Genomic DNA, 21,891 nt, shown 5'->3' with positions numbered 1-21,891 from the left:
ACCCACTTCTGGAGAGGATCCCTGTACGTAAAACTAACAGTTGAACCACTGAAGAAACTGTAAGGGATGACATTGGTAGGGAAACAAGTGGTTGGCAAGGAAACAGTGAGGAAGTTCAGGGAAAGGGAAATGCCATAGATAGCTCTTCACTTCAATGATCCCCCCTCCCCCAACAAGGGACGTTTTCAAACAATCACAATAGTACAATTAAACAAATCTTTAAATAATTTATTTCGACTGCTGAATTTCCTTCATTGTCTTGCCATTCTGTATTAACAAGAAGGATTTTTTTTAAAAAGGAGAATGAAATAAAGAGCAAATTATTATACTGGCAATGTGCAAATTTCCAACATTACATTTTTTGAAATAACATAAATATTTAAATACGCCTTCACATTTTACAAAGCTCACAAAATCATACACGTGAATTTGAACAGCGAAGGACTGTGACACTAGCAGTGTTTCTCATAATGGGGATTACATACACATGCAAAACGCAAGCAGTTGGCGTACATGCTTCCCCCCCCCCCTAATTTTCAGAGAAAGAAAACAAGAGATGCACAAGGCTTTGGGAAAAATGGAAGATTTAAATGGCAGCGCTCCAAATACATTCTCGTTTGGTGATTACTCAGAACAAGATGCAGTTATGGCAGATAATGGCTCGAGATTGCAAACTTACACTGTGGAAATAAGTAGGATTTCACAGGAGTGGCCACCTTACAAACAGCACAGAGCCTCCCCCCCCCTCACTATTAGATATATCAACAGTCAGATACAACTGAGGACTGTAGGGATGTGTGAATGTGGGAAAGCAAAAACAAAAAAACAAGCCTGTCTATTTTGGGAACCTCATAGTCCAGAAGTTAACACTTAATTATAAGGACACAGAGGCCCACAGAAGATCCTTCTAATTTCTTAGTAAATTCCAAAGGATTATAACAGTTCAGCAAACTTTTGATTAACTAGTAGAGGTCAGACATGAAGAGAAAGCAGATTTGTTATATCATCTACAATACAGGAAGATGTATTGTAAAAAAGACTTTTGCTCTTTTCTCTTAATAAACACAGAGTAGGTTGTTTCTAATCTATCAGTATGCTTCCATGTCAATCAATATACACGCATATTTAGGAACCTTTATTTTTCTCATGATCTCCCTCCCCCACTTTCCCTTCTCAAATGTTACACTTAAAAATTACCTATGCTCTTTCACATTCTAAATTACAAGAGGTTTAGCAACTACACCCTCATTCAAACCACACAGAACAGTCAATGGAAAAACATCAGTCAGCGTTCCAAGGCCAAATTTTATGGGTTTATAGCTGCTCTACGTGCATAAAACTTTCATTTAGAAACACTGCCCCCCCCTCCAAAACCCCACCCTTACATAAAACAAATGTAGCAGCAGCCAACAACTTTAAAAAAGGACAAGCAAGCAAAAATGGTAAAAAGTTCTCCCACAACTTCCTAATATTTTGTTCAATCTTAGCTCTACCGTATCAGCATTTTCAGAGCAATCACACACACAATTTTTATGACTGTTGTAGAAAGCAGTTCATTACAAATTTTTGGCTGGTTTCATTAAAGACAGAATGCTCACAATTTAGACAGAAAGTAAGAGACGTATTAGCAGAAAAGCATGCAAAGAGCAGCATTATCTATTTTTCTCATACAAGTATTATTCAATATCAAACATAATCCAAAATATTTTCGAGAAAAGAGGTTTTGTAGTCAAGTATAAAATGTCTTGCCATTCACCATCCGTGCCGGAAGCCTCCTTTACTATCCCAGGATTAACGTTCTCGACCTGCATAGTTCTGCATTTATATATATATCTATATATATACATACATACATGTGTGTATCTACATATGCACAAAAGAAATCAGCTTATTGTTTTCCCTCCAAAGTCACCTTTTTCACAAGACTGAAGAAGATCAATTTTTATGACAGTTGTAGAAAGCTGTAGCAAGACAATTAAGTGTTTTGAACATAGCACCATTCCTTTTTTTTCCCTTTTGCAAGGCAAAAAAAAAAAAGCATTTGCTATCCATATATTTGTTTGAACTGATAGCACTCGTTGCAATAGCCATTGCACTTGTTATTACCATAGTGATCACAAGCAGGGGCTCGGCAACGCTGTTTGGGAAGTTCATCGGCTGAAGGTTCAATCTGAGGTGTTCCAGACTGTCTCCGTTGGCTGACACGCAAGCACTCTTGACAGACCTCTGCACTCCGGGAAGCTAAATTATTCCTGCACGAAACTTTAGCACATTTGCGTTTTTGAGAGCGTGCAGTTTTCTGGTGCAAATCTTGATGTTGTCCCGTTTGCTGTAAAGATTAAAAACATATTTTAAATGGAAAGCAGTTAAAGGACTCTCCTTCAATAAACCTGCTGCATTTACATTAGACTTTGTTAATTACCATGAATATAAGAATACTTAACAAAATTTATGTGGAGCTGAATATTTTTTAATCATTCATTTTTTTAAAAAAAGAAAGAAATACACTTGATTTCCTTGAAAAGAGTTAATGACTACAACATGGAGAATGACTGAACAACTGCCTGCATGTGAAACAGATTAACTGGGCATATGGCTAATGTAAAACATGAATTTCCTAGTTGTGGTAAACATCAGCTTCCCTCTCCTCCCAGTGCAAACAACTACTTCCTTACCCATGTTATTATGATCTAATCCCCATCAATCTACTGACTACCAGGATGTTGTAATATCAAAATGACCCATTATGGAAAGAAACCTCTATCAAGCAATATATTTTTGCTAATAAACAAAAGCAGAAAACTTTCTTCCTCCTTTGCAAAGAAGTGGGAAAGCATTTATCATTTTATACCATCTTCCAAGAATCCTCTACAATAAACACGTAAATTGAGTAGAAGGCAATATTTTGCTGATTCTTTCATGGAATCATATAGACTGTCTAGGAAGATAAGTATAAGATTACATTGGGAAGAATGAGTTGCCTTTGGGTGCTGACCTCTGATTGTCTCACTATTTTGTCTTCAGTCCTTCTGGCTTCATGGAGCCGCTTGCTCTGTGCTTCAATAAAACATTTCTGGCAGTATCCCTCAAGCATGGTGCTCCCTATTGTGCCACATTCTCGGCCTGGGCAGGAAACGGTATTTTGATAGACAGCAGCTGAGATTCCAGGATGCTCCAAAACGGGAGACGTCACAGGAGACCTTCGCTGATGAAGCAGGGGAGCCTCTATAATAAAAGGAGAACAGGAGAAAAACAATCACTCTAATGTTAACTCTGAGGAGAGAATGATAAAAGGGCCAAGTTATCTGATTCACTTCCCTCATTCTACAACTCTGGTATGTATTCAGAAGAAAAGCTGAGGCATATAATTTAGGAAAGCTATTTTTAAAAAAACTCCCTGGGCCTTTTTGGTAATTGCTTAAGAAGCAGGTGACGTTTATTTTTCCTGGCAATGAAATACACGAGGAAAGACAGGTATCAACTTTCTACTTTTACTACACTGTAAAATATTCTACAATTTATATCTACGAAACTTACAATTGCTATGTATTTCAATTCCAGATGATTTTCCAATTCAGAAAATAATGTGAAAAATCTAAAGTTCCCCAGTAACAAAAATAAACAGATGTAGTTAAGGTTCTTCTGTATGTCAGCAAAATATGAAAACAGCCCTCCAATTATTATTATGGTAAATGACTAATGCAAGCTGAGCAAATTCTACTGTGGCTGCATGTGCACAGTACAACACTTCAAAGGTTTCAGAGCTCTGTGCTACGCTTGATCTTAGTCAAAAGGCTATTTTGTTATACTCCATTTGCATTTATCGGATGTTCTCTTGCAAATTCAAAATTGAGTCCCTCCCAATTGATTAAGAAAGAGGAAGATAGAATCAAATGATATTCTCTTACTTGCCTCTATTTTCTCGATACTCGAAGTAACACAGGGTACAAAAGCCTTCATTCTGGAGAGTCCCGAAAAAATTACAGCTGGGCTTCCTGCATTTACTGTTTCTGCTCCTTGGTTCCGTTCTCTGGGGCTGAACATAGGGTGGCGCTTCCACCTTATTGCTGTTGGTTACTGTGTGACAGGAATGCTGCAAAAAACCTTGTGATAGGGGAATAGGATCAGAACTGGACCTCTGATGGGTGGAAGGCATAGTGCCGGAGCCGGCATTTGAGGAATGGTCTCTAGTCCGTTTGAAGCAAGTGCTACACATCCCATTGAAGGTTCTGTTGGTGTCCTTAAGGCAGGATGTGCAAGTCACACAATTCGAATGCTGTGGGTCACTTGGAGTATTGCAAGGATTGACCTCTGCACAGTTGTAACAACGTTCACAAAGCCCGTTGTATTGCACATTCAGTGTGAAAGGGCAGCCTGGGGCCCTGCACTTCATAGCAGTTGTTTCACTGTATAGAAAAAGACTTGGAGCTGTGGGAGGTGCAGAACGAGGTTCTGAGCTGGAATTTTCAGAAGTCCAGGCAGGAAGGTGGTGGCGTTCATCCTTTGGGTAACTGGACCTATTTCCCCGGGGCTTCTCTGAGCCTGACCAGAAGTGCTGCCTCTTTACCAAATTTGCCTTTTGTCTCTGTTCTGAGCACTCATGGCAGAATGGCTGGGTATTCACAGACATGTAGAAAGGGCAGTTGGGAGTTTCACATTTTGCCTCCATAAGCGATAGCTGGGATAACTGCAACGCCAGCCCGTTCCTCGCACCCGTTTCCTTCCCAATAAATTCACTGTTTTCTTTCCACCTCTTGTACTCATGTTGTACCAGCTGAAAGTAATCTTCCACCAGATTAATCTCTTTGGGCAAGTTACCTTCATCCAACCTTGAAAAAAGTAAAGGGAGAAGGAATTAATATCACTGGAGGGAGAAAAGGGAATGCTCTTACACAAGCTGAGAAGAAAGTTTGAAGAACTGTGATTTATATAATCAAGTATAGCATTACAACTGAAAACCTACACTAATAATATGTTACCGAAGGAAGTGGATTTTTTTTTAAAAAAGATGAAATTACCAGGAAGAGTTTCATGCATACTTGCAGAAAGAGTTGATAATGACATTTAATGCTTCTTTTAAGAACATTCCTTCCTAATTACATCATGGACCAAATTGTAAGGCCCAGGTGGCTTATAGGCTCACACTTCTCATTCCAATTAGATTTCTTCCCTATTAAACAATATGACTTCTCACTCACTACATAGTTTTGTTTGAAAACAATTCTAAATATTACAACAAAAGAAAGTAGTCGGAACACTAACTTAGCTGGAATACCAACTATGTCCCCCCTTTCTGGTTCAAGATACCTTGAGCCTTGTTATGTTTTATTTCCACAGAACTATTCAGGCTTGATTTCTGCAATGCTTTGTATAATACAAGTATGTGGGGATGACCTTGGGAGATAGCTCAGAGACACAGCCAAGGAAACAATCAGCTAACAAAGGCAGCTGAGACCGCATGAGAACACTTTTTCTGCCTGATCTACAAGGCCAATAATATACTATTCAGGAACTTTAACTTAACACAGTTGCAAGAACAGGAGTGATTTGCTCCATTGAAGGAAATACACAGCTGTAAAGGTGTTGCAGCAAACAATGGACTCTAGACAAGATGTTTTAATCAACACGCGGGCCATTTTAAATTGCTACTACTTATCTTGCTGGAGGGCGCTTGGAAAGACGCCGTGTACAATATTCTTGGGAGGGCATATGGGCATGCTTTACAAGGAACTCTTAACTGCTCTCCAAGGATTAAATACAAATTATAGCTTTTGACCTGCTTGTGGATCAGTTGATTTGCATTTTCCTCTCAAATTCTGCTCATAGTTGTTCCAAATTTGGGAAGTGATTTCATGTCATCCCAGAAGACTAACAGAAAAAGGCAGATTCAACAATCTAATCATGGGGAACTGAGGAGCATTATGGTTTACAACATCGGAGCGAATGGCACTAAGCTTCCGTAAGGTAAACCTTAACTGAATTTACTGCTTTAGACATGATAGTGATTGACTAGAGATGCTTAGAAAATTCTCCAACAGTTAAAAGAACATGAAAAGGGAACAGCAGAGCTAGTGAGTTTGCTATTCAAATATTTTGTGCTGCAGCTATACCCCCGCTCCCCGGCTGTAGCAGTGGTACTTCTCTGTCTTCATATACTGATATCTGAACAAAGAATAGGTCCACATCTCACTTTACAAAAGGTTTGCTCTCTATGTAGGCATTGGTATGAACGAACCATTTTTTTCTCATTGGTGGCAAGGAATTCTTGCAGATAAGCATGACGGCTAGGCACACAGACTCCATCAATAATAAGAATGAAAGACTAGTCCCACTTTTCCTTGATTTTCCCTCCTCCCCTCTGCATACCCTCATACACAAGGGAAAAAGGAAGGAATAGCATATGAATATCCTTATTGCCCCTCAGATAGATGAATCTCAAGAGAGTAAAATAACATGGTTTCATCTTGGATTGTCATCTTTGCAGGAAGAGGGATGACAAAAAAAGCTGTAGACAATACCTTTAAAAAAATAATATACCAGTTCCTGGTTGAAGATCAGGAAAAGGATCTATGTTCACTATTTTTTAAATCTTCCTGAACTAACATGTATGTTTTGCTTAACATTAACATTGTACATCTTGCAAGAGGGTATTTAACAATACTTTAAAAATATTATCAAATAATAATAATGTTGGAAGGGGACAAGACTTATACTAACTTTGCAGCATTAATGAGATGTGTTGTCCCTGGGTCCCATCCTTGTACAGGAATTTCAATCACCATGAGATAGTCTCTTATCAGTTTTTCTTTCTCTCTTTCTTCAGCGTCAGTTAAAAAATGCACTTTCAAGTCTTCAAATCTTCCTCTTTCACAACTGACTAAAGGAACTGCCTTGATTTCTACAGAAAGAAATAAGAAAAAGGGAATGAATCAAATAGGATAGAGAAGAGCACAATGGCAGAAGTCACTCACAGATCAAGTTTGGCATTTTTTACCCAAACAACCAATAATATAAACAAAAGTCTAGTAATGGCATTAATGAGGTATAAGCAAATGATGAAAAATATTAGGAATTCTAAACCAGGCAAATAACCTGTCTAAGGTGACCGTAACAATGCAAAATAGGTTTGGGGCTGTCAGCTTGGATGACAGAAGGAACAGGAAAATGGAAGCACAATATAGTCTGGTATTCAAATGCATACCTGGCCCACTATCCTTCAGAACAACCAAAGGAGTGAAGTGCATACTGTCGTAAGCAAGAATGATAGGATATCGATAACAGTCGTCTGCTGACCAATGGAGAGGCAGATAAATTCCACCAACGTTCAGAGGGGAAAAGCTGGAACCTGACTGCAAACTTCTGAGCATTTTATCTATAAGAAAAGATAAACAGGTTGAGTTAATATTAGGCTCCTCTATTTTAATTTCTAAAGATTCATAAGTACATAAACAACTCAGAGTGACAACAACTTAACACTAGTTGATTTCGGGAGAATGAAGGCTGGAAAGTGAGTATACTGTAAATGGCTGGATGGTGGATTTTTTTAATGCCTAGTTTAGAACAGATATATAATAATTCTAATGTTTTCTATAGGAAGCCATGATGGGGGTTTTTTTAACCATCAAAGGGGATTCTAAAAGTTGGGAAAAAGAAGCTTGGGAGCCACCTCTGGCAACCCTGCCCTAAAACCTGGATTGCACATTGTACCAAATTACAACAGCACAATGAATGAATATGGGACCGAGGGAAGAATTGCTTTGATCCTTTAATGAATGAATATTGGAAAAGAGGGAAAGTTTGGGGTCAAATTACGAAATACCTATTGTTCTTCTTAGGCAATTATTACACGGAGGGATGATAACACATACACACACAAATGTGAGCACATAAAATGGGGTCTTAGAAGTACTGGTATTATGTCCATCAACTCCTACCTGCAACAACTATGATGGGGCGCCTTAAGACGTTGGCAAGGACAAATATATGGATTTCTTCCAGACAGGTATACTGAAGGCCTGTGTGGGCAACTGATGTTTCTGCAGATGCCATTTTAATAAGATTGTCCCATTCATCATCCCAGTTCTAATATAGAAAAATAAGATGCATCAGGAATCATCATGCAATGCTGAAGCCCTCGCACACCAGAAATACAGTTAAATGCTTTTCTTCTGCTACAAATCAATGTATTTTTTAGCACGTCATGTTGAAAGATTGAAGTATTGGTAAATGCATTATTGAGGGGGGGATCATTCTTTGTTTATAATCAGAACTAATCAAGTGGTCATTTTTACTCCCATTCCCAATCATTCTTCTAGAAATAAGTTCTAAACATGAGTCATCTTTGGTTTTATTGTTTTTTAATAGCATTCCTACACATCACCTTATTTTCTATTCTATGCATGTCCCAACAGGATGAATGGGTCTACCCCTATGGCTATCCTAGGTACCAGCATGACATGATGGTGAAGAAATGTGTCATGCGTAAGGGTACCAGCACACAACAATCTGGGCAAGAGGTAAGCAGAGGCATGCTATTCTCCTGTTGCTTGAATTTCAGCGATGGTATTTCAGCGATGAGGAAAGGGATCTAATTAGCAAAATATTTTTTTTAAAAAAAATCTAGGACTACTCCTTTCGGAGTCCATCACAGACAGAAATAGCACTTGGTATTTCTACATTAATTTCCAGTTGAACAAACAATCAGACTAGTGACTACTTATAAGGATGCCAATTCAGGACTGAATAGCATTCTGTCTGCTAGGGGAGGACGGGACAGCTCAGCTAAGCTACTGCTTCTAATTAGGCAAACTAGTGATAAAGGAGAGAAAATGACTAGATATTTTTAGGGAGATTTGCATGGATAGCCATCAGCAATCTGTACGGTAAAGCTTAAAAAAGGATGAAATATTCAACTGGCACAGACTCTGTGATGGAATAGGTATGACCACACTGCATATTCCCAAGAGGCAGGAATTTAAAAAATAAACATATAATTGTTTTCATTTCCACTACTGCAGTAATGGTGCATTTTTCTCCATAATAGGAAAAACAGACAAACGCCAACTTTGTAAGATGTGGGTGGTCCGTGGAAATAACCCAAATTGGGGGAGGTTACTTAGCCTGGAAACTCCACAATAGTGAAACTCTTTGTTAATGAATTGAGCAATCCAGTAAAGTTATAGGATTAAGATGTTTTAACTGACGGAGGGCTCCACAATTTTTACTTTGTTAATTGTATCCCATTGTGTGTAATGACCACAAGGAATCACAACCCAAAGATATAAAGATTTAAAACATTCTTCCCTTACATAAACCTTACCCTGGTATCATAGCAGAGTCCTGTTGCCACAAATTCCTGTGATTTAAGGGTTTCTCGCTGCCAGCGCAGTTTAAAATTGCGTGTATCGGCTTCCTTAAGCACACTAAACAATGTTTTTCTCAGAAGCAGGTCAACGTCTTGGACACCCCACATATACTGGGAAGCAGCGTGCATGAGACAATTTCCATCTCCTGCAGGAAAATAAACAATTAAGATATTCAAATATACAGTACATTACAAATCACAAATAAAAGAATATCAATATATGTAATGACAACAAGGGACTCTAATGGGATGCTGCAGCGGGCAGCAAACTGTAACAGGCCTCTTGCTTTTTCCTTTGATGTACACAGAATCCTGGTTGATAAGCATGCACAGTGAGAGAGGCAGGCAGTTATAATGCAGCTATTAATCTGAATTATCAGGCAAAAGTGTATTTGGATGCTGATATAAGCATTAGCTTTTCAAGTATTAATTTATTTTAAAATATTACATCTCCTTGTTTCATATGTATTTATCAAGATCTGAAAATTAATTTGGGGGCACTTTTTAATGCCTGTTTATTTTGTTACTGTATACAACTATGCTGTAAAAAAAATCCTAGGTGTCGTTTTGTATTTCTTCATATTATAGCTTATAAAATGCTTTATAACCATTTTTTAAAGTACTATGTTCAGTATTAAATAAATGAATAGATTTTTCAAGAACTTAATCTGGTCATGTGTCCGTCCCCCCCAGCCCCCATTCCTTGCTTGTTCAACTTAGGACAATTCATGGAAGGCATTTTCAGTGGTGCAAGTAAGCTTGGTTTTTTTCAGTAACTATGTAAAAGGGTTTAAATACAAGAGTAGATAAAAACAAATGAATGGCATGAAATGCTGATTTATAGGCTTCTGGCTCTGTAAAGCAATAAAATATGGCATAGAGGTAGGACAATTATTATTACATCCTTCAAAAAAATTCCCTGTGCAAAATCTAGAGCAAAGATAAGAAGTTTTTTCCCTGTGTATGCTTGTTTTCAGTTCTTTATTGAGAACTACCAGTCCAAAATTCCCTAAGCAACATTTGGAATTCCCCAGTGTTAAGATATTTGACTAGCAATTGAGTAACAGCTATTGTACTTCTTGTTCTGATGTACAGACATTTGAACTGTGAAGTACACACTGGACTTTCCAAGTGGGTGTGGTTAGGTTATGCTGGAATGCCTATTCATTAGAGAAGCGAAATTACTAGTTAGTAGATCTTGGAATCTTTTAAAATGGCATGCTTTCCTTCAGTCATTGTCTCTTAGATTATCAAATGTGTGTGAGGTCTTTGTAATAGCACTCCCATTTCTATTCTGCATTTAATATTTGCATCCATTTATTAAAACTAACTTTGCTACAACTGTGGGTGCATTTATTTTTTTGTTCTCAAAACGAATAATAAAATTTCCATGCAATAAAATGCATATAGTCCTGTAAGAATGACAACTTATGGTTGTACTAAAGGTGCAAAAATATCTTTTACAAATCCTGTCATTATCTCCACAGGGAAGAAAATAAATGTTGATGCCCTTATAGAATCCTTCGTATGTTCAGAGTCCTCAGATATCTTCTGATTCCCCTATCACCTACATTCTCAATATTCCCCATTCCAAATGCACTGAAACATGTCCAGTATGTTTTGCTTCTGATGTGTAGCATAGAGGCTGCCAATGGTCAGAAAAATAGCCATGGTAGGCATCGCGAGGTTAATGCACTCCAAACATGGACTACAAGTTCCATTTCTCCAACCAAGAAGGCCAGTTTTGTCTAATAGACCACCTAAAGGCATTAGTTGAGAAGGAGTCCCCTTGGAGAGTCAACTGAAGGCGCAAGAGCTAAGAACAGTGTGACTGTAGGGCAGCAGTATCCATGGAAGAGGGAGTTAGGCCAAAGCAGGCAAGATTGCATACATAATGTCACACTCCAAACTCCGCCTTTTTACATGTGTCAATGTTGCATACGCATTCAACAGGACACTACCATGGTTTCCAACTTAGCTGTTTTGACACCACGCCTACACTCTGCAGAAACTGCAATGCACAACTCCTTGAAAAAAAATTTCAATGTAGAAACCTGGAGGAATGTAGGCAAGTGACAGAAAGATTTCTATATTGGAATACGGTAGTCAATGAAAAGAGAGTTGACTTTATCTGAGATGAATCTGCCAGTTTTAGCGCTCTACCTAAAAATGAACCTTTTAAAATTTCTTTTTCTAAATTCATCACAACACACAGTATTAATACCACGTGACCAATTCATTTTATAAAACTTGAAGGGCCCTGATTCTCTAAGTAAGACTATACTGTAGAGCTGGATAAGTCAGCAACAGCAAGATAATTTTGGGACAAAAATTGGGAATTTGGGACAAAAATGTTGATTATATACATTTTAGGAAATGCAAACATGAAGCTAGGTGAGGAAAATACAAATACTCTTTTCATGTATTTATTTGCGCATATATTTTTCAAATGCTGTCTAGTTCAAACCACTTCCTATGTAATGTTTTAGCCACTTACTAATTGGACATACAGCTAAAGTTTAGAGAGATTATACTGGAAACACTGAAACTGAGAAAGATATGAGAACACCAATGAAGCTTTCTGACAAAGCATTGATCTGAAATTTGTATTACTTCACAGAAGGCATTGTCTTACTATTTTTGCCCAAAGATAAATTTGTTTCAATTAATCCACCTCCTTGTTAAATCTGAACAGCTCTGGGTGGCACCATGAATAATAATCAAAGAAACAATTGTAAATTATGGTAGCCTATATTTTTGCCTATATTTGGCATGATTGTGGGGGAACCCAGGGTACCTGTGACTCTAACAAACCTATGTTTTGAGCATAACACTGGATTTCTAAGAAATTAATATAACTTATTCTTAGGAGCCCATTTTATATTAGACATGTATTTCAATTTTAAAAAGAAGAGGAGAATACAGCTCATTTATGGTGTTTTTTTTTAAAGTACTTTCATTTAGACAGGGCTCATTCAAGGTCCATTGTTGGAATAACTATAGTAAATGGTATCAGTTAGCCACCACTAACTCATCTGGTACCCTCCAGATGCATTGGACCAACCCTATGAATAGCGACATTTGGGAAGAAACTAACATTTGGGAAGGAACGGAATTGAAAATTCCAGGCATGTTACTTTTACACTGCCAGAACAATTTTAAATTACAGTTATACAATGAACCTGACTTACCATTAGTCTTCAATGGCATAAGTTTTTTAACTTCTCGACACCAGTTCAACTTCTTTTGGCGTTCCAGTGAGTTTTGAGTTGCTTGGTCAATTAGAGATTTTTGAAGAAGCTTCTGAAAAGGCGGGCAAAAATGACACATCCTGAACATCTCTATGGTGTATCTATGCATAGTTTTAAAATGCTGGATAATTCCATTGTTGTATTTGACAAGGTCTTCAGACATCAGCTGTCTTATCTTCACAGCTTTCAGCATGTTGCTCGAATATAAGTCTTGAGGAATGATCTGTGATCCAGCCATTCTGTAAGAAGAAACCTACAAGAAAACGACACTAGTTATTCATGGCTTGATTTACCTCACAAAATGTGTCCTAAATGCTCCTTCTAATGCAGGCATGTAAAAAGCAGTATTATAAGTCACTTTTCAATATTTGCATCTTCATGTGGTTTATCATGAATAATTTTAAGCAAACACTTATTTTTTTTTTAGTAGCACATGGCATAGCTTGAGTTACCCATCTTTAATTATATATTGCTGTGGGAAAAGAAATCTGTACCTAAGGGATATCCTTAGATGATGTCAAATCTAAAGATACTACGGTTGAGTGTATCTAACACCGCAGAACTGAAGAGCCATAATTATTCAGCTGTAAATCTTTCTGATGACAATGAATTTCCTTTTAGTTTAGAATCCCCCCCATATATATTTTTTCCATTCCATATTCTCCCTCACACAGTCTGGTGACCTTGGGGAATTTTTTATTTTTTAGTAGCACATGGCATAGCTTGAATTGCCCATCTTTAATTATATATTGCAGTCTGAAACATTATTAGGATGGCATGGGTAATACTGTCCACTATTTGAATAACCAGAATAATTTTAAAGAATACAGGTAGTCCTCAACCTACAACGGTTAATTTACTGACTATTCGAAATTACAATAGCACTGAAAATGTGACTTATGACCATTTTTCACACTTATGACCCTGGCAGAATCCCCATGGTCACGTGATTTATACCTGGATGCTTGACAACTGGTTCATATTTATGATGGTTGCAGTGTCCCGGGGTCATGTGATCACCTTTTGTGACCTTCTGACAAAGCCAATGGGGAAGTCAGATTCACTTAACAACTTCACATTAAAAAATGTGACAAGAAGAGTCGTAAATTGGGGCAAAACTCACTTAACAAATTTCTCACTTAGCAACATAAATGTTGGGCTCAATTATGGTCGTAAATTCAGGATTACCTGTATTCCAAGTCATCATCTTAAAAGACTTTTTCCACAGATTATTAAAATATGATATTTCATTGAAATGCAGTGGTCTCACATTTGCTCCGTTCAACAATACTAAGACTGGAAAAATCTGTCCATAAAAGGAAATATTTACAACAGGTTTTTCTCTTGGATTTTCCTCCTTAGTTTCAAGACTGATATTTTGATATTTTAATGCTACGCATGAATCTTAGAAACTCAGTGACCTATACTTCAGGTATTTAAAAATTCCCAGAATCTTCTTGTAAAAAATATGGGGTTTTTTTACAAGCAAAGTTAGCTCTCATCATAAACAAATCAAATCAAAAACAGACATTGTAAGCAACAGTGACGTGCCATTATTTGTCCTAAAGTAAATAAGCATCAAAAGATCCTGAATGGTATATAGGAAATAATTTGTATTAAATATATATATGTCTTACAAAAGAAAATATTTTATAAGGGAAACTGTTTAGAGCTGTCTTGTAAAGAATATCTCTATAGGAATTGAAAACAAAACAGTTATTGGATCAACAGAAAACTTGAGATATATAAAAAAGTTTTAATGACACCAGGTTATGATTTTATATAGAAAGCGCTACAGCTAAGCACTCAAGATGAAAATAAGATATCTTATCATTAGAGTAGACCCACAGAATCCAATTCTATTGATTTCATTTACCAAAATAAGAAAAAAAATCTGGATTTCATTCTTAATTACACTAGATAATTAAATATGTTTTTATAAAAGCTATTTAAAGCATTGATGGAAATAAATGCTTAATTATGCAGGAATCGCACAATTCAATTGTGTTTTAATATTTATTTTATATGAACTATTAATAATACAAAGTCTAAAATGTGTGAAGACAAAAAAAATCACTGATCAGTAGAATATGTAGTAGTAATTTTCCTCCTCCTAACAAGATCATTTTTTCCAGAATTGTATGTATATGAAGACATCTAGAATTATAAGAATTATAGTGCTTAAGACAAGCATGTTTTCAATTCTAAAGTTAATAAGGGTATAGACAGTTCCCATCTGACAGCTCTCACAAGTACATAATAGTGGAAGATGGTTTTGAGTCAATGGGAAAGTTGGTATGAATAACAATGATTACCTAAATAAGAAACGTATGCTTAGGCCTTTAACTGGTTCTTTCCAATATTACATAATAATAAACTATCCAATTAGTTAAGTTCAATTGTAAAGCTCATTCACATTCCTGAACTGTTATCAGCAGTTCCCTTTAATGCAATCTTTGTTATGTGATTAAGCATACTGTACATCTTGAGTTTTCCAACCATCCTACTTACATTTAATCCTAGTAATTTCAATACGTTTTATTTATTTAGCAATATAAGTGCATATGCAGTTTCACCCTAACAAAGGTTTTATCCTGGACGATGCATGGTTTTGTTTTTCTTCATCTTGATTGCAAAAATCTCACCAACAATTTAAAAAAAACACCATTGCCTCCATATGTCAATGGAGATTCTCAGTCATGCAGGTCATGGTTGTCTCAAAGGTGCTTTTTTTTTTTTCCAAAAAGCATCCTTCCATTCTCCATCCACCTTCCAGCCAGACCTAATGAAGTTTCTTAGATGAGAAGCAATATGTCTTATTCTTCCACAAAAGAAAAAAAACATAGTCCAATTGCCTTTTGAAAAAAAGTATCTTTGAGACATCGCCTCCATAATTTTAAATATGACATTTTATGAAAAAAATAAAATAAAACTACCTTTTAAAAATTAATGGTTATCAAACTTTTAATACTTAGCAAAGTGAAAAATAGAAGCATATTGTTTTAGACAATCTGGTATCCACCAAATGTGTCAGACTAAAATTCTCATCATACCTTGTCAGGATGGAACAGGATTTTGGTGGATGGAGATGGTGGGAAATCTAGTCAAACCAGGAAAGTATACAACTGGGAAAGACTTGACTAAGGGATTTCAACTTCTCGACTGGCCACTACAGGTAGGCTTAAAATGACTGAGTGATATAAATATCAATCTTGATATTCATATTAAGCTATTATACTCATTAACCACTGAACTTGTCAGCTGGAAAGCTGAACAACCTGGGTTTGAGACCTGAACGCTGCATGAGGAAGTGAGTTCCCATTACTTGTCCCATCTCCTCCCCACCAGCAGTTTGAAAGCATGTAAATGCGAGTAGATAAATAGGTATTACTTTGGTGGGAACAATGTTCTGTGTGCCTCAGTGTATAGTCATGCTAGCGACATGACCACAGAAGTGCCTTCGGACAATGCTGGCTTCCTTGGCTAAGAAACGGAAGTGAGCAATACCCCTTAGAGTCCGAATCAACTGGACAGGGTAACTTTTATCTTTACCTTTAAATAACACAAGAGAATTCTAGCTTCTAATATCTAATAACTGTAACTATGCATAAAGAAAGATTATAGCAAATTGGGCCATTTGTCCAACACCAGCAACAGCTTAATCTGGATGAAAATAAAAAACTGGAATCAAATCAGAAACATATCATTAATCTCTTCATGTCCACTAAGAAATTAGTTCCAAAAAACTCAATGAATTTTAGTTTAAAAGGAAGAGACTGACCAAGGTATGATGTAAAAATAGACTTATGACACTAAACAGAACTGACTATGGTCACATTACTTGGCACTTACATATAAGCTTCTAGATTTCTAGTACTTTTACCAAAATCTAAGACCACAATTTTGGCTTTATGAACTCTTATGGGTCAATTCTATTCCACATTTTGGGAAATATTCTTGAACCTCAACCTGATGAGAGTTTCATGATTATTGCTGCTAAAAAACTGAATAAAGTGCATTTATTGGACTGTCTCAATTGCCTACAGTTAAAGTTCTCACTACAAAGTCTTGAGTCTACTGTCTATGTTATCAGTTGCCATCCCTAAGCATCTGCATGATGAGGCTCGCCTTTTAAACAGTAAATATTTGATTATCTTTCCCTGACACATACATAGCTACAATTTTCTGTGAAGTTATTGAAACTTATTTCCAGGTAAAAGGCTTAGAATTGCAGTCTGTAGTAAAGCGGCACCAAAAAAATGTTTATAGATAAATAAGACGTTTCTCTATAATTTTCTCTCTGGCCAACTTTTATGTTTGTTTCTAAGATGTAACTATGGAATATATATTCCATATATTTCATATATGTGAAATAAACTAGAAAATATGCATTGCTAAAATGGTCATTTGTGACCACCAAACATAACCTGCTAAGATGAGGTACTCTGAGGAATTGGGATGCTAGGATTAACCATACCTGGCTGCAAATATTTGAGCAAATTATATTTCTGTATCTCTTTGCTTCTGTTTACTGGTTACCTGGAATTTTTGTAGTTCAGTTTTAATAGACCTAGATAATATTTCAATCTTTGAAATTTCCAGGTAGGGGTTGGCAAGATCCCTGTCGAAAATACATATATAAAATTACTTAACTAACTATAAGGAAATTACCTATGTTCCATAGATCATAATTCTGTTATTTGATCTGACAATAATAAAGATATCCCAGCTGTTACCCTAAAAAGCCCCCCCCTCCCCCAAATCTAATTACGGCAAATATTACAGACTGTACTTCAAACCCAGACATGCAACTAAAACTGTTTTAATTCTGTGGATTATATTGGTCTGTATATTCACAAAATTTATTCATAAAACTTCTACAGTCTCACTAGCATTACTGTTATTAGGCAGAATGCATAAGCAACCTTAAGCAGCTAAATTGACATTAGGCAATTTTTGATATTTATTATTAATTTACTATTATTCAGGGAAAAGAGAAAATTATTTATTTGTGTCAATGTAACTTGACCAACTTTGCATAAAGTGAGTATTATATTGGCTGTTCTGTCTCTGGCAGAAAGTTATCCTAAATAAATAATTATACAAAGAGCTAACCATCACTGTTAAGGAATTGGAATTTCAGCTAAAATTTGGAGATCCCTCACTTATAAAACCTTTTCAAATATTGAAATATTGAACCTTTTGAAAGATTTTATAGAATAACTAACAGAATTACTTCACTTCAATGGGGCTTCCTTTCCTACAAGTAAGATTATATGTTATTCTTTTTTTTTCAACAGCACCATATTTATCCATTTTTGTAATATAATATAGTATCATATGATACTGCATTATATTATAGTATTATACATATATATACATATATATACATATATACATATATACATATATACATACACACACACACACACACACACACACACACACACACACACACACACACACACACACATATATATATATATATATATATATATATATATATATATATATATATATATATATATATATATATAATAGTATAAGGGGTATAGTATCAAATAGTATAATAAGAGTGTGGTTATATACTGTTATACTATTAATTATAATAGTATAATTATCATTAACTAACTAAGGCAGAATATCAGCAAATAGCCCGAGCCTGTAAAGATGAAGTAAGGAAAGCTAAGGCTCACAATGAAGAAAGGCTTGCCACAAAAGTAAAAAATAACAAAAAAAGCTTCTTCCAACATGTTAAAACAAGAAAAAGGTTAAAGAAGCAATTGGTCCATTGCTGGGAGAAAGTGGCAAGAAGGTGACAAGCAACAGGGGGAAAGCAGAACTGTTTAACTCATTTTTTGCATCTGTCTTTACACAAAGGGATAAAACAGTCCAACCTATCAAGAACAGCACCACAAAAATCAGATTAGGAACACAAATTGAAATAGGGAAGAAAATGGTAAGTGAGCTACCCTAGTCTACCCTAGACTAGTTCAAATCACCAGGACCGGATGGATTACACCCCAAGGGTCTGAAGGAACTGGCAGATGAAATCTCAGAACCACTGAACTATATCTTTCAGAGATCCTGGAGCACCGGGGAACTGCCAGAGGACTGGAAAAGAGCTGATGTGGTTCCCATCTTCAAAAAAAGGGGAAAAAAAAGATCCAGGAAACTATAGACCTATCAGCCTGATCTCAATACCAGGAAAGATTCTGGAAAAGATAATCAAGCAACGAATTAGCGAACGCTTAGAAGTAAACAAATTAATAGCCAAAAGCCAACATAGGTTTGTCAAAAACAAATCATCCCAGACTAATCTTATTGCATTCTTTGACAAAGTGACAAAATAAGTGGACCAGAGGAATGCCGTCGATATAGTTTACTTGGACTTCAGTAAGGCATTTGATAAGGTACACCATAACCTACTACTAGATAAAGTAGAAGAATGTGGGTTGGACAGCATCACCACTAGATGGATTTGTAACTGGTTGACCAACCGCACTCAACATGTAGTCCTCAATGGAACTGCATCTACATGGAGAGAAGTATGCAGTGGAGTACCCCAAGGCTCTGTTTTAGGCCCAGTACTCTTCAATATCTTCATCAATGATTTGACTGAGGGAATAAATGGGGAACCCATCAAATTTGCAGATGACACCAAGCTGACAGGAATAGCCAACACTCCAGAAGACAGGTTCAAGATACAGAAGGATCTTGACAAACTTGAACATTGGGCCCTATCTAATAAAATGAAATTCAATGGTGAAGAGTAAGGTTCTACATTTAGGCAAGAAAAACAAAATGCACAGGTACAGTATAGGTGGTACTTTCCTCAATAGTATTAACTGTGAAAGGGATCTTGGAGTCCTAGTGGTCAACCATTTAATATGAGCCAGCAGTGTGCAGCAGCTGCCAAAAAAGCCGACACAGTTCTAGGCTACATAAATAGAGGGATAGAATCAAGATCACGTGAAGTGTTAATACCACTTTATAATGCCTTGGTAAGGCCACACTTGGAATACTGCATTCAGTTCTGGTCGCCACGATGTAGACAAGATGTGGAGACTCTAGAAAGAGTGCAGAGAAGAGCAACAAAGATGATTAGCGGACTGGAGACAAAAACGTATGAAGAACGGTTGCAGGAACTGGGTATGTCTAGTTTAATAGAAAGAAGGACTAGGGGAGACATGATAGCAGTGTTCCAATATCTCAGAGGTTGCCACAAAGAAGAGGGAGTCAAACTATTCTCCAAGGCACCTGAGGGTAGAACAAGAAGCAATGGAAACTAATCAAGGAGAGAAGCAACTTAGAACTGAGGACAAATTTCCTGAGAGTTAGAACAAATAATCAGTGGAACACCTTGCCTCCAGAAGTTGTGAATGCCCCAACACTGGAAGTCTTTAAGAAGATGTTGGGTAGCCATTTGTCTGAAATGTTATAGGGTTTCCTGCCTAGGCAGGGGGTTGGACTAGAGGACCTCCAAGGTCTCTTCCAACTCTGCTATTGTATTGTATTAAAAAGGATATACCTGCATATTGTATTACATCTTGTAATATCCACATATAATATGCATTCTTCAAAAAGTGCATTCTATTAAAAATAGAGAATACTTCTTTCATAACTACTTTTAGGAGCTGTCATACTCTTATGTAACTTTATACAACAAACAAGTATAACTTGTACATTTGTAGTTCTTGCTGCAGAGGCGTTTTTGTACCAGAGTTCAACCCCAAGTTATCTTCAGTAGTAAATCCAATTTCTACTATCTATAAACTAATGAAAGTTCCCCTCAGCCTTTAAGTTTTGCTTTGCCTAGGCCAAAGAGCAATCCACTTTTAATATGACATTGCTTTATGCTTAATGTTTCCATTAAGCCAAAATTAGAAGAACTGGTGTGGCAACATTTACAGATATTTTTAAGTGGGGAGGAGAGTGCATCAACTATATTTATATTTTTCTATAATATAAATACATCTGACTTTCCCCGCTTGACCAAAGCACCTGTCTTCAGCATGCCTTGTCTAGCCTTCTTTATAATTCAGTTTCCTCAACTGTTTAATTATTACATTAGGCTGAATTTTTATCTCTTGGAAGAAAACTAGCTTGAATTCACTGGGAATTATGTTCTGAGTAGTTTATTTATTTGGAAAATGTACAGTATTAGCTGCCCATCCAACAAAGCAACTCTGCACAGCTAATACCATTCAGAGACCTCCAAGAACTGAATGAAATAAGCTCCAAGGATCACAACACACCCTGCAACTCTGATGTACACAAAAGAGAAGGCAATTCTCTGATCATCTTCACAGCTTTTTCAAAATCCAAACAATTCTGCATTAAATAATAAAGAATGGAAGGAAGCAGCTTCTTCGGTTCTATTTAGGGACTGCCCCATAATGCTAAATTTCACTGCTTCCAAAGCGACCCCTTCTCTCCACCCCCAACTGGTAGAAAAGCAGGAGGGGTGCATCTCCCAACGCCAAACTCCATTTATGCACTATTGTGCAGCCCCCAGGCTGGAGCCAACCATCCCTCTGTTCTTCTCCGACCATCTGCGCGTAGCAACTCCGCAGAATCGAAACCGGACACAGAACTTACCCGGATCGCTGTGAAGAAAGACCGTGCAATCAAAATCCTAATCCTCCTCAATACAAACGAGTCAGGCGTTGGGCGATGCAATTTGGGGACCCATGAATCCCAATCCCGTCCTTTGAGCGCTTTAGGAGGGTGACTCCCGGGCTCATCCACCGGGTTCCTCTTCTGCCTCTCTTGCCAAGAGTTGCAAAGAGGTTCTGAGTCGGTCGGAGCAGGACTATTTGTTTTTCCTTCCGTTAGTAAGGAGGAAATCTCTACCCCCCATCTCAAAGTTCCACAGTGGGGATTTCCACATCAGCCGCCAAGGGATTTTCCGAGGTGACACCCCTGCCTGGGCAGGAACAGCAGCTGCTTTAAAGAGCCGGAGCGGCTGGGCGCGATGAATCTCCAGGGGGCGCTGGAGACGCGAAAAACACGCGACGCATGATCAGACCGGCACGTGATGTTCGCCGTCATCCAGCCACTCTGACCTGGATAAACCTTTTTCTCTCCGCCTCTCCGGCTGGGTTTCTCCCAGGTGACTTACGGAGTGCCTTTGCCCCCCCCCACTTCTTCTCTTTTATTTGAAAGGCGTTTTTAATTGATTTGTGAGGGGTGGGAACCGTTTTCTCCCCCCCTCGTCCTCACTTTATGTTTTAATGACCCGGAACAGCATTTACACGAACCATATGCCGTAGG

The 21,891-nt window shown here is 37.2% G+C and overlaps 1 protein-coding gene across 1 annotated transcript; it reads right to left on the bottom strand.

Annotated features, from left to right (window-relative positions):
* Positions 1-213: 213 nt before the first annotated feature.
* TNFAIP3 (TNF alpha induced protein 3) lies at positions 214-21,500 on the bottom strand. Its single transcript, XM_081940673.1, is given in 10 exon segments — positions 214-2,329; positions 2,996-3,217; positions 3,219-3,225; positions 3,909-4,829; positions 6,718-6,898; positions 7,202-7,372; positions 7,935-8,082; positions 9,320-9,510; positions 12,556-12,868; positions 21,217-21,500. Coding segments are annotated over 9 exon segments (2,424 nt in total). The 5' UTR covers positions 12,854-12,868; positions 21,217-21,500; the 3' UTR covers positions 214-2,044.
* Between the last annotated feature and the right edge of the window lie 391 nt (positions 21,501-21,891).

Source organism: Natrix helvetica (genome assembly GCF_964273705.1).
Source record: "Natrix helvetica genome assembly, chromosome: 2".
NCBI classification, from domain to species: domain Eukaryota; kingdom Metazoa; phylum Chordata; class Lepidosauria; order Squamata; family Natricidae; genus Natrix; species Natrix helvetica.
This window is presented reverse-complemented; position numbering and strand designations above follow the sequence as displayed.